The sequence below is a fragment of the Tympanuchus pallidicinctus genome, unplaced genomic scaffold (genome assembly GCF_026119805.1).
Source record: "Tympanuchus pallidicinctus isolate F22 unplaced genomic scaffold, pur_lepc_1.0 scaffold27, whole genome shotgun sequence".
NCBI classification, from domain to species: domain Eukaryota; kingdom Metazoa; phylum Chordata; class Aves; order Galliformes; family Phasianidae; genus Tympanuchus; species Tympanuchus pallidicinctus.
Window position 1 is genome coordinate 2608819 of NW_026294744.1, and position 14380 is coordinate 2623198.

The 14380-nt window shown below is 42.0% G+C and overlaps 1 protein-coding gene across 1 annotated transcript; it reads left to right on the forward strand.

Annotated features, from left to right (window-relative positions):
* The first annotated feature begins 1194 nt into the window (after nucleotides 1-1194).
* GPR19 (G protein-coupled receptor 19) lies at nucleotides 1195-12179 on the forward strand. The gene is made up of 2 exons (XM_052690742.1): nucleotides 1195-1581; nucleotides 7862-12179. The coding sequence occupies exons 1-2, from the start codon at nucleotides 1568-1570 to the stop codon at nucleotides 9129-9131; spliced, it is 1284 nt and encodes a 427-aa protein (XP_052546702.1). The 5' UTR covers nucleotides 1195-1567; the 3' UTR covers nucleotides 9132-12179.
* The last annotated feature ends 2201 nt before the right edge of the window (nucleotides 12180-14380 follow it).

A 14380-nucleotide genomic window follows, 5' to 3' on the forward strand; every position in this document is an offset into this window, starting at 1 on the left:
CGAGGTCAGGCTGTAGTTTCCCTGATCCTCCTTGTAGAAGAAAGTCACAGTGGTGAGCCTCCAATCCTCTGGGACCTCTCTGCTTGACCAGGAATGCTGTTATATGGTGAAAATCATCTTGGCCATCACCTCCGCCAACTCCCTCAGCAACCTCAAGTTACCTTCTGGTCACACTCCTTTTAATGCACTTCAGGATCTCAGTGGCCTTGTTGGTCACCTAGCCACATTGCTGACGCATTGATAACCTATAGTCCACCAGGACGCCCAGCTCCTTCTCCGCAGAGCTCCTCTTCAGCAGATCATTCCACAGTCTGTACTGACACATGTAGTTACTCCTTCCCAAGTGCAAGACTCTATATTTGCTTTTGTTAGGAAGTTCCACACAAATTTGTGAAGGAATTTTATCACAGTGAGTGTGAGGGAGCACTGGAACAGGTTGTTCAGGGAGGTTTTGGAATCTCCTTCTCTGGAGATACTCAAGATCTGCCTGGGCGCCTACCTCTGCAGCCTGGTCTAGGGAGCCTGCTTTGCAGGGCGGTTGGACTCAACGATCTCTAGAGGTCCCCTCAAACCCCTACAATTCTGTGATTCTGTTATTCTTGTCCATTTTGAAGACTGGAGTGACACTGGCTATCTCCCAGTCTTGAGGTACCTCTTCTGTTCTCTAAGACCTGTGAAAGATAATAGATAGCAGTTAGGCAGTCACCTCTGCCAGCTCTTTCAGCACATGTGGATGCATCACATCAAGTCCAATGGCTTTGTGCACACTGATCCCACAGCACCTGTGAGAGACTCACTTTTGAATACTGAGGAGAATTGTCATTATTACATATTTCTTATTAAAGCATATGTGGCAGAAAACATTTTAAAAGAAATTATGTCAGTGTTATACTCCATATTGAAAAAAGATGTCTAACTCCAAATGGGAAACAGACACTCTGATTTCTTTATTACTTTTTTCTCCTAATTAGTCTCAGTATCTGTATGATAATGAAAAAAAAATGAAAAAAAAAATTTAAAAAAAAAAGAAGACGAAGAAGAAGAAAGAAAGAAAGAAAAAGAGCATGCATTCCCAAAGGCAGCTAATTAAAAATTCCCTCCACCTCCCTGTCCTTATCCACTATCCCTTTCTCTTTCAGGAGGCAGGGTCTCATGGCGACCATGGCGAAAGAGGCATGGCATCCTCCCCAGCAGCCGCTGCTCACCATAGCAACCGGGACGTCAGCGTCGACCGCCAGCCACCGCAGCCGGCAGAGCGGTGGGGAAGAACCGGGGCACCCAGCGGCCACCCCGTCGGGGCCACGGGGCCGGGGCGGGAGCCGTGCCGCTGTCCGCGGTGCTGACGGGAGAGGCCGCGACGGGGCGGGGGAGGAGGGAATAGCGCGAGTCAGCAGCCAGCCCTGCCGCACGTCGTTTTCCCTTAAAGTAGAGGGGCATAATAATCCACCCCTCCTTCTATTGGATTTGCAAGTGGCCGGGCACAGATGTGAACATACTGCGTGTTCTTCAATATGACTTCACTTGGGATTATAAAAGGAAGAAGGACGAGACCAGGACTTCTGGGATTATGCTTTGGAACAGGTACGTGTATCTATAGGTGCTGAGCAATGTTGTAGCTAAAGGAATAGCTATCCTTGTAAAGAAAGATGATCTTCTCCAGCGACTTACTTTATGTATATTTTCATGCGTGCTTTTAAAATCCATGGGTTTTAGCTAGGAGAGATTTATTCAGGGACAAACACTCTGCAAGGCTTGAATGTTGAGGTGATTCTGTTGAAAGCAAAAGGGTGAGTAGAACTACTGCAGAATAAACGTCTTCATTTTCTATATAAATATATGCATTGTATATCAACATTCAGTATTTTTATGTGGGATTTATTTGCTTTCAAACAATCCCCTGACATAGACAGTATGATGAAAGAAAGTAACTGAGAAGAAGCAGACCAGTCTGCCCATCTGTTACTCTCAGTTGCCAGATGCATTCATGCAGCTTCTTCTTTCCCCTTGAAATTGCACTATTATAGCCACTTTTGTGTTTTTCTGCCATTAATTTTTAATTATCCCTTTTGAAAGAATTAAGTCCCTTCTTCTGTTTGGGTGCCTGGATGCATCTTCTTAGGAAAAAAAAACACAGGTGCAGTAATCTTTGCTTATCTGTACCCAGCAGAGGCAAGAAGACGACTCCGTTTTTGCTAATTCAGGCAGATGCTCTCTAAAAATGCATAGCAATATTTTTCATGTATCCAGATGACTTCTAGGATGACAAGCAATATGTTGGTTCCACAGAGTTAAAGAGAAGTAAAACTGCCTTCTACTTTCAAAAGGCCATTTGTTTGTATGAGGTAAGGTTCCAAGCCAGTTCTTTCTGGCAAGGATCTTTAACAGTGGTTCTCGAAAGGGTTGTCAGTAAATCACTCTTTCAGTGTATAATTACTGGGTTTTGGAATCTTGATTTGTGAGTTTATTTGAAATATATTGAAGTCAGGATGAGACAGTAAGGGAAGAAATTTCTGTACCTTTAATACATTTGGGGAGCTCTGCTCTTTACCTCAGAAGGAGAGCTTGCAAACCCTCACACCTCCACAGTACTCCTGTGAAGCCTCTGCTTGTGAAGCTGTGCAGTGCAATTTCATCTGGGTTGCACCACATAATCTCATGTGATTTTTTCCTTTGGCAGTCCCACCAGGCATCTTCTCTCAGGTGTCCAGCAATTCAGTGTGACTCCCAGTCAGAGAAATGTCAACCAGAGAATGCAGGATTAGCCTCAAGCAGAGCCCACTTCCCCTTCCTACCTCAACCTCAGTCTTCTCAGCAACAAAACTTGAAGCAGTATTTGTGTTTTTAAGATTTATCCATTACAGCATCTTCCATCTCTCCCTACGTTCCCTTCAATTGGCAGCCAGAACAAGTCTTGCAGCTGGCACCCTGCCCAAGTAAATGTCTCCAGTGCAGGGACTGCTTCTTCCTCAATGGCTTAGTCTTCCCTGAGCTCAACTCAGTCGGGACATCCCTTCCAACAACCATTTCTATACCAGGCATTTCCAACCTAACTGCAGGCTTTGCATGGCCTCCAGTTCCCTCCTGCTTCCTCAGTAAAGTCAGTATGAGAAGGCCACGAAAAGCTCTCACTAAACCATATCCTCTGACAGAGGCCATAGGAGCATCCTCCTACTGATTGTTTGGGACTTCTTTTATTCCTATCACGTAAGTCTTCCTGAAATCATATTCAGGTCTCTGGCAGCTCTACCCCTGGCATTATTATTAGACACCAGTGCCATCCTACTCTTCTGCTCTACACCTGGCACAAGTGACCCGTGTCACGTGAGCTCTAGATCTGTCTTACTGGAGAAGATACAGGATCGTAAAGCAGACATTCATTCCAGACATGAAAGTTTGGACCAGTGCATAAATATTGCAACCATATTCACTGCATGAGTGCTGATAAAGCAACTTTTACAACTTAATGTCAAGAAATCATTCCTGTGTGAAATTTTTATGTAGAAGAAGAAAATATATATATTCTCCTAAGTAAATTGTCAGCATGAGCTGAGCTGCTGTCACCCTCACATATGCTGCTGGCATGTTTTCCATGCGGGGGAGAGGAGGCTTGGTGGGGAGAGGATGAGAATTTCCAGGAGATAGGCAGAAAAATCAGCCAGGCATGAGATTCATCACAGCTCATCTGTCAACACCCACCATGAAAAACTAGTCCTGTAAGCATTGCATTCCTCACATCAAGCACAAGTGTGTGTTGTGCTTTGAACAGGGCCTGGTGTTGCCAAAAATGAGTGTACGAGTGTGGGAGAGTACATCTATTTTTTTTTACCTCTGAATCAGGGAAGGACAGCCTCATTCCCCACTGAAGAAAGCAGAGCCTGCAGAAGAATATTTCAAGCTTTTGTTGCACAACACCAGTAGGTGGAACCTGTTTTGAAAGCAGGGTTGGAAATTAGGTCAGCCCCCCTCCTCCTTGCTCCCAATCTTCCTGCCCCCCACAGTCACGATGGGCAAAGAGATATGGGTTCTGTCATCGTTTTTCAATCAGTATTCAGCTAAAGTTTTGGCTACTATCCACAGCAGTAGGAGAGTAGAACAGAGCTTAGAGATTTTTAAGATTCAGTGGATCTTCCTTTTGAGTAAGAAGAATTACACCTAAAACAAAAGACCATAATCTTTTTTTTGTTTGTATGTCTTGGCACTGTCTTTAAGAGTCTCAGCCAATGTGCAGTACCTTGTAACTTGCACATGTTCTTCAACACTGAATGTTTACCAAACTCATGAGCCTCTGGGCCAAAACTCAGGGCCCAGCTCTGCAGCCAGAGGAGTTGCTTCAGATGTGAAGTGACATCCAGAAGCAACATGTGGACCCAGTTCCTGGCTGGTGAGTTTCTGCATGGCTCACCAATTACTAAGCCCAGTCAGCCACTTATTTTCCTCACATACATAGCAGAAAAATATTGTTGAGATTCATGCAGTAGCTGAAAACAACATACGGTAGTTATATGTGATGGAAATAACGATTTCCTTTACTTGATTCCATCCCCATTTCCTACTCTCTCACCCTGCAGTATAGGCTAGGCAGCAGATATAAAATACAACAAGCAGACATAAAATATAGCAATGTGTGTCAGCTTACACTGTCAGTTCAGTTCAGAAGCTTTTACTGTACACCGGCTTACCCACACCTCCAGGCACACGACCTTTAGCTAACGATGCTGCTGAACAGGATTCTCTGCCAGCAGAGGGCAGAAGCAGGAGTGCGGGCAGCGGTATATAAAATATGGGTTTGAATCTCAAAAGATGAATCTCAAAAGTCTTGTTCTCCTAATAGAAGAGAGACAGATGTTTTCTATCCCTGTGTACAGGAATGAAGAGAGTAAGAACATACTCAAGAGATTTCCAGACTGTGCTCAGAAGAGCAGGTGGAGAATAGGAAAGCCTTCATAACAAGAGCTGGGTGAGGAGCTGAGAGTTTTTATGAATACTAGCACAGAGACAAGAACTGGCAGGGAATCTGCATGCTTTCAAAAGCATGTGCAGCCACATTGCTACCCTGGAAGCACAAGTACTGAATGGCCTCAAGATGCACACAGGCATCCCTATGCAGCAAGAGACAGTTACAGGTCAAAAGGCTCTGTGCTATTCTGTAAAAGGATTATTGCACTGAGACCCAGCACATGTAGCGTAGTTAATTTGAGTTAAGGCAAGAGTGAATGTCACCTCCTAGCATCTTATACCCAGACAAAAGCACCCCATCCTGATTCAATTTACTCCTGCTTCTCACATTGATTAAACTCCTTTAGATGAAGCATTCCTCTTGCAGTCCGGCAGCTACTCCCAAGAAATTCTTCTGAGAGGGGAGTTCGTGGAGTAAAAGACCAACATAATGTTCTTCAAATAACTTTCTGGGCCTCAGCATGACCAGCATTTTGCAGTGATAATGCAGAGGACTTAAACACATTGGATAAAAAAGCCACTTTGCTATTTACTTAGCTATCTTTTGTTCCTAAAAAAAAAAAAAAAAAAAAAAAAAAAAAAAAAAAAAAACAGTGACTGGGAAAAATATTTATTCTTTTGAGTAAGCACTAAAAAAGACCATCTGTTGCATTCCTTTTTGAATCTTTTTAGGTTTTACTGCTCCAAATTGCAATGGAAATGACATTTCTAGACAGGACAGTAAACATGTAGTAACTATGCCATATAGGTTTTATACAACAGCACAGAAGATGTGGCAGTGATTTTATGTCATTCTTGTGGCTCAGGTACTTCTTCTCTGAGTAACAGACCTCTTTTGGAGAGTTAGCATTTCCTTTACTATCAACTCAAAGGCATATCCCTGGAAATGATGCATTTGGGCTTTCACATTACAAAGCAAGTCCATAAGGTAGGACATGCAGCACCAGGAAATCCCTCTTTGATGATAATGAAAATTTCCTTATACCCTATTGATTTCCACATAAATCTACAAAGCTTCAGATTTTAAACGAAAACATAGGAAGTCCTCATATCAATATAAAGGATTCTTACTCCAAAATATTTAGAACAAAAGAGTGAGAATTTTGGTATAGCTGCATCAGTGCAGATTCTCAATTAGTAAAAGTGTAATTTAACTCAGATCTATGTTGTTTTTATTTAAATGGAGAAACAAGCAGAAGTATTTTTAAAATAAACAAAAATGTCATTAGGCCTTATGTATTTATGTAATTTTTACTTTTTTGTGTGTCCAATACCTGCTTATTGACAAAGAAGGCAGAGGGAAAATAAAGAGCTCAGTGCAGTTTGTCATACATGCAAGTTTGACAGTTCATTGAGACTTAATTGCATTTTAGTTAGCAAAGCAGCAAAAAGGGGCATGAGAATTGCAGCTGGATATTTCTGAGTGGCAGATACCTTTGCATGTCAAGAAGGGAAATTAAGGAAGAATATAATAGTTCTTTTATATCTGGCTAATAGGCTCCACATGTATTATTCTATTACAGATCATTCCAGCATGCAATTCAGCAGGTTGTGCTGACAGTGCATCCTGCCACTCTGCCAAAGAAAGCACCCTATTACCCTGCAGACTGTTGGCAAAGGCAGGATATCTCCAGGAGAACACTAGATGGAGAGGGGGAAAGGGGTTACTTCAGGAACCAGGACTCTTCTGCCAGGAAAATCTACTAAGAAAACATTTAGGTAAGGCAGGTAAGGATGAAGGAGAAGCACAGGCCAGACTGGGCAGCATGAGAAAGGACGAGGGGCAGGGTATCTCCTGAAGGCTGAGGTCCCTTCCAGACAGCTGACACCCACTTCTTGGTCTCTGGATGTCCTCTCCTTGTATCCCCAACTGTTATTTGAAAAGAGGGACTCGCATAACGTTCCTGAAACAACACTGGCAGTTATCAGCCTTAGACCGCTTCAGCTAAACTTAACATGAGATGTTTGCAGTTTAGATGAACACAAAAGCTGCTCAATAAGGCTAGCTTCTCTGGGAGTAGTGTTGGTGACTCACGCACTGACCCACTTTCTGGTTCCCTGCCAGCAGCCAAGCATGTTGTGAGGCAGATGCTGTGGGGCCAAGACTTGGAGAAGACACAGCAGGTTCCTGTCACAGCCCAGCTGTTCTGTGCAGAGTGGCTGCATCTATGCAGATGTGTCATGCACACAATGTTTCGTTAAGATCAGCTGGTGAACACTAAGTCTAAATAGCTCAAGGAAAACATCTTCTGTAATCACATCAAACAATTAGTACATCTTTTCCTCTTCCACATCTGGCTATTTTTTTATTGTGTTCTTGAAGACCCATTTGGTAGCTTTGTGCTTAGAGAAAGTAGTTGGTGTAAAGCCAGATAAAGGCAGAGAAAAAAAAAGTCAGAAAAACACTGGATAAAACCTCAGAAAGCAATTCTGCTGATCTGGATCACTTGAAATCTCAAGGAAGACTGTGGTGGTTTCTGAGTTTCTCATTTGACTTCTGGGATGAACTGGTTTTTTGCTAACAGATTAATCCTGATATATCTGAGTTAGTACAAAGACTCTAGAGCTAAAGACTCACATATTGTAACCACAGGAACAGAACTTCCATTTCTAATGAGAAGAAGGTTTTGCAGTTCACCTGGAATTAGATTGAATGGACATTTTTCAAAGCATCAGGCAAGATGTCCATACATGCACAGTCAGTAGTACAACATGTTCTGCCATTTAATGCTTGTGAAGTTTAAGACAATCTATGGGAAACATAGTGATTATTGCTATATTAGAAAATCTTGTAATATATTTCTGACTATTTCTCTGAAATTCACGTATTCAATTTAAAATTATTATTCATTGATTAAAGTAAGTTTTCACAAATACTTATAACATTTTGTCTTCATTCATACAGAGCCCAAGCAGGAGACATGACTGTCGTGTTTGACCATAGTACAGACAACAACAACGTTTCTTTTGTTCTCCCTACATTATTGTTTCTGCTGCAGAACAAAAGCTACCCCAAGACCTCCCTTCCTGCAGCTGACCATGAGATGACAGAGTCACCCCAGGAGCCCAGGCCAAGCAAGAACCGCACTGTTTTGCAGTATGAGTTGAAGCCAGGGGAAATTGTATCAGCCAGCATGGTTTTTGGAGTACTGTGGATAATTTCCATCTTTGGAAACTCCCTCGTTTGCTTAGTGATCCACAGGAGCAGGAGGACGCAATCAACTACCAACTATTTTGTTGTCTCCATGGCTTGTGCAGATCTTCTCATCAGTGTTGGAAGTGCACCATTTGTGCTGCTTCAGTTTACAGCAGGCAGGTGGACACTGGGGAATGTGATGTGCAAACTGGTAAGGTATATTCAGTATTTCACTCCTGGAGTCCAGATATATGTGCTCCTCTCCATATGTGTGGATCGATTCTACACTATTGTCTACCCACTGAGCTTCAAGGTGTCAAGAGAGAAAGCCAAGAAAATGATTGTAGCAGCTTGGATCTTTGATCTTGCATTTACGTCACCCGTTTTCTTTTTCTATGGCTCCAATGAGGATGACCATTGCAACTTTTTTCTCCCAGGTTCTTGGGAAGGAGCCATCTACAGTATTATCCATCTCTTGGTGGTGTTTTTGACCCCATCCATCCTCATTATCCTATTCTACCAAAAGGTCATTAAGTACATTTGGAGAATAGGCACTGATGGCAGGACTGTTAGAAGAACAATGAATATTGTCCCAAGAACGAAAGTGAAAACAATCAAGATGTTCTTAATATTAAATTTAGTGTTTCTCCTGTCCTGGCTCCCATTTTATGTGATACAACTGTGGCACCCAGAGGAAACAGACTACAGGAAAAGTTCCTTGATTTTCATGGCTGTCACGTGGATCTCTTTCAGTTCTTCAGCTTCTAAGCCAACCCTGTACTCAGTGTATAATGCAAACTTCAGAAGAGGGATGAAAGAAACGTTTTGCATGTCCTCCATGAAATGCTACAGAAGCAATGCATACACCATCACCACCAGCTCAAGGATAGCAAAAAAAAATTATGTCGGGATCTCAGAAATCCCAGCACCAGCCAAAACTGTAACCAAAGACTCAATCTATCATTCATTTAACAGAGAAGCAAAAGAAAAAAAGCTTGCCTGGCCTATTCATTCAAATCCTCCAAATACATTTGTCTAATTGGCTTAATATATTTGAATGGTGATTATGTACCATCAGAACAAAAAACTTGATCTCCTTTTTGAACCAATGTAAACACACTTGTTTTTACAACAACTTTTAGAGAGAGAGAGAAAAAAGATATTTTATTAAATGCATTGATTTTGATGTATCTAGTCTATGTAATTTCAGCTACATTTTTCTCCTGTAAGTACTCTCCCTGAATCACAAGCATATTTGCTTTTTTACAAAAAAAGCAAAGCTCTTGCATTTTCTGTTTGTAGGGATAAAAGGGAGAAAAAATACCACTGCATTTTTAATCACTGTACATTGACCACCATGTTTAAATATAAAAATACACCCAAAGACATCTCTACAGCCTTTTGTTATGCCCCTAAGAATATTGTTGCACTAGGGTTTTCCTTCTTGTTCAGACCCCATGGCTAAGAGATTTTTGTATGTGGTAATGCTGGCAAAACACTGAGCTGATTGAATTCAGCTATAAAATTTCCACTGCCTCTGTAGAGTCAGCATTGAGTGCTTTTGCATACTCAGCATTGCACTTGTAGAGAGATGTAGTGGTAGAAGCAGCTTGAGAAAAGTCCTACCCCATGTATTACCCTCCCCAACTCCTCTCTAGCCGTGTCTACACCCACGCTGATGTGCCTGATGAGCAGCCACAGCAGAAGAGGAGCAGCATCACCTGATCTGACCTCACCACCAAAAGTCCCCAGGCAATGGCAAAATGCAGTGGGAAGCTCCAAAGTTACTTCCCCAGTGCTCAGCAACTGGTTTGGAACCAAAATGCAAAGAACAAAATTCCTAAGCCAGCCTAGGAGGCGCTTGGCTAATTGTGCAGCTTGAGCATCTTGAGCTAAAAAAAAAGGGACACGTTTACACCGTGGACATGTATACCATGAATTCATTCATCCTTGATATTTACTTTTGACGTTTGCTTAATCTGAGATACAGATCCACTCTTCCCATTAGGATTAGGTAACACTACTCTCAGTTATCTGCTAAGATTTACAAGACTGGATCATTAAATCCACAGGAGAATGAAGAGGGGCGTATTTTTGAAAACCAGTCTGAAATGGGCAGCCTTTACATCATGCTGTTATCAAACCCATTAAGAAGAACTGGAAAGAGCCTGCTTGTTTGATATTGATTTATTTTCCTAATTCCTCTTCTACTGCCCAAAACTACAGCAACTCAGAAAGCATCATAGATAACAAAATAAGGTCAGCACAAACAGCATTTGGTGAATTCCCCTCACTCTGATGGATCAGTGTATGCACTTTACCTCAGCCTGGAAAGTTCCTGTGTTGTCTTATAACATGAACAAGAGATTCTTGCTGGCTTCAGACCAGCAGTCCTGTTATTTCTTTTCCACACCAAAGATTTTCATCCTACTGTTATTTCCAACACAGAAACTGCTTCAGACGAGGCTCTGCTTGGATCATCATAATGTACCAGCTAGGGTACAGCCCAGTATCTTAAAGATCAGATTACCAACATGCATTTCAGAATCAAGTCATCCCAAAAGCATTGTGGGTTCTTTGACCTTAGGCGTTCAACTAGGCAGAAGCCAGCTACAGGGCAGAAAATAACATGCAAACATCAGATATCCCCCTTCACACACCCTATTTCAGAATCTCCATCTTTGAAAAATGCAACCTCAGTCACAAACTCTTCAGAGAATAATTCTTTTTCTACTGATTTCAGAGCAAATGTAGCACAACCTGAGGCCTGAAAGTCCTGCAGTAACAAAAGATAATAGAACAAGAGCAGTAAGTACTAAGGGTATATTAACCACAGTCATGCATCTCCCCTTCCGATCAGCAGAGAGCAGAAGCGCATGTATTGTTCAACCCCGGGTGACAGAAGTGGCCTGGATGGACTGTAGTGCTGGAATACTGTGTAGGGAAACTCCTTTGTTGAGTAATATTCCTGCATGTATTTTAGACATTTTCCTTCCCCCTACTCTACCACGCTGTGTGGCTATAAGAACCCTTACTGCTTGCGGGAACATTTCCTGTATGTGTTTCACAAATTCAGAAATCCCCATTAAATGAAGATTAGACATTTCTCATCAAAGTCATTAGCAAAAATCCCCATGTTCTAGGAGAGGAGAGGGCCTTAAAAATGAGACCATTTTATTCCACGTGGTTCATTTTTCCAGGCAAATTTTTTCTCCCTGAGATAGCAGCATGTGCTGATAAGGAGCAGGGCTCAGATCATTGCCGCCCTGTGCAGGGACTGCTGCCTCAGACTTTCTGCAGTAAAATAAGGGAGGAAGAGGTGAAACCCACCTCTGAGATGCCAAAACCTTCCTTGAGACAAAAAGTCTGGCAGACATCATTTTGAATATGAAACTAGAGGAATGCTTAGGTGTGAAGCCAGAGACTTTCATATATCTGCTCCTCTTCCGAACTTGAACTATTTCCCCACCTTCCAGAAGCTGTAAAGAAGCTAGAGGAGCAGTGATGTGCCTGAACATCAGGTACCCATGCTCACATGGAACCCCTTCCTCTCCCTGTCCCACCAGTCCTGCACATTCTTGCCAACCCTTGTCCTCTTGATGTTCTGGGAGCACCGTGCCCCAGACAAGGCTGCCTCCACACTCCTGGCAGCTCCCATCCTCCTTAGGCAGGGAACACCAGGCCACAGGTAGCTTTGTGCCACTGCCATAGGAGCTAAACATGGCATTGTGCTGTAGTAGGGCTGAAGGTGGAAAATACTTGGCAGCTTGATAGATGCTGACTTTGTGCCAGCACAAGAAGAAACCTTTTCCACATCTTATTTTTATATTTTATTTCTATTTTTAAAGCATTATTTTATTGGCTTGGTAACACCAGACATCATGTATCACTTAGTCTGCCAATGCCCTAGGAGTTCCAGAGACTCAGGAGGGAGATCATGCATTAGCCAAAAAAGAAATGGAAAATGCACTGAGATTTGATCAATATGTATCTGTCTATCTAGATGTCTAGATATCTATATCTAGAAATCTTTCCACACTTCTTCAAAATTCCTTACTACCAACAGCTGCTTTGCCAATAAAATTACTAAAGAGTGAGAGTACTTTAAGACTAAACCAAGCCATCCTATTCAGATAAGGGGACCTTCAAGGAATGTTCTGCGATGGGGAAATGGCCAGGTACTGCCACTGGATCTTCATGCTGCTCTGGAGGCAGATGCTCCCATGCTCCAGGTGAGACTGGAAGGTCTGGTCAGTGTGCAGACTCTTTACCTGTGGGTACCTGTGTGTGCCTTTGTGAATGTGTTTAGTGAGAAGGAGAGGAGCCAGAATACACAGGCTGAAGCCAGTAGAATTTATTGTACCAAGCTTGACAACTAGCAAACCAAACTGCCTCATTTCAGAAATATACCTCAATCATGTCTTCAAAGTAGCAGCTATGGGAGAAAGAAAGAACTTCTGGATCTCTAGCCCATCCAACATTTATTCTTAAGAGTTTTCTGTGCGAGAATATGGCCAGTGCCAACCACTAAACATTTTTTCCATTAAGTGGACACCCATCAGGTGAAAATTCTGTCATCACCATTAACATTTGATATTAACTATGCCATCCTTACAAATCATCAAATTGTGGCCCTCTGTTTTATTTCAGGAAAAAGTTTTATTTTCTGTTGAATGCATTTTAAAAATGTGCAGCTTGGGAGTGGGAGGCAGTGAGAAACAGAGGCACATACCACTTGGAACTTTTTCAACCAGCATCCCAGAGGTGATAGCAAAGTGGCGGTTACCCATAATTGCACCTGAAGGTATTCGTATGTCTGGCTAAGAATCTTCTGTATTCGTCATTCTCCTCACCTCAATCAGCTTCACATCACAGTTAACTGACAGTGACTTAGAAGTTGTTTTTCTGAAGTGCCAAATGCATGCCATCAATTGCAGCTGAAATTCTGAGTGCTCAGCCTTTCAGAATATCAGATCCTTCCAGTTCAAATGAAGTAGATTTGAAGTATATTAAATCCAGATCTGTACAGTTAGAGGAAGGGTTATTAGTTCCTTAAGTGATTCTGTAAGTTAATATACCTTTACTAGTTGGCTCTTTACAACCTCACAAGTATTATGGAGTAGGCCATTATAAATTACAGAAGATTTATTTGAACTGACTTCTAGTAAAACGTAACAAACCTACTGAAAAATTGTTATATAAATGTCACCTTCTGGCAAGCAGTTTGAACTAAAACATGGTTTTATTCTACACTATTGCTAACACACAAGTCTTCTTTCAGTCTTCTCACAAAACTGGCCTCTGGATAAAATTCAGAAGAGACACAGACAGCACTAACTCCTTTGCATTCAGAATCTCAGGCATTTTAGACCAGCTCTTGTTTTGGTCCTATATTTGCAAGGAAAGGGGGAAAAAAGAGAGAAAATAAAGACTACATTACTAAACAATTTCATTTATCCTCACCTCATGCCCAGCCAGACATTAGCCTTCCACTGCATGTGTAAGTGTGAGTAAGACAGGAGTTATTCTCATTTTCTTTCTTTGGGAAAGTGAGGGGGGATAGTCAGGAAATTTATCTTTCTTAAAGTTTTGTAGAATTCGACACATTAAGCAGCAGAGGTTGCAAATGAATGGCTCTAAGTATCTACTTTATTTCCACTGACACTACAGCACTGCTCACAGATTTCAGTTCAATTCTGTAGATTAATCATCTCCACTGCAACACATACTCTGCAAAGTCCCTCCCCATATTGATCCAAATACAGGAACTACAGCAATTAAGTGATATTCAGAGTTATCAAGACTTCAGATTATTTACAAGTTACCTGTCTATGCAGCAGGAGCAGCATCAAGTTTGCTATCTTGCAACACCAATGGGAGTGGATTTGCTGTGTGGGTTTCTGCAGAGTCCGAAACAGCTCTTGACACATCGTTGGACTGGTCTTTCCTACTAACCCAGCAGATCCATCTTTGAATTAAGTATTGGGTTTTTACATTTTTTTCTTGAAGAAGAGGGATGTTGTCGACATGACCTTTGGTCCTCTTACCAGGGGTTGCACCAGTTGTATCAGATTATGGCAGTAAGCACTGAGTTTCTGAAGCTGAGTTGTGCATATCTGTAGGACAACAGAAGCAGCTATCACTTCACTACAGGCCAGAAAACAGATATATGTCAACTATGTCAGGATACTTCAAGAAAGTCGACATGGTAAAGAGTGGCTTTCCACAAGTTGCTCTTGAACCCACAACAGTGCTTCCATAATTCCCATCAGAGACTAGGCTTTTGCC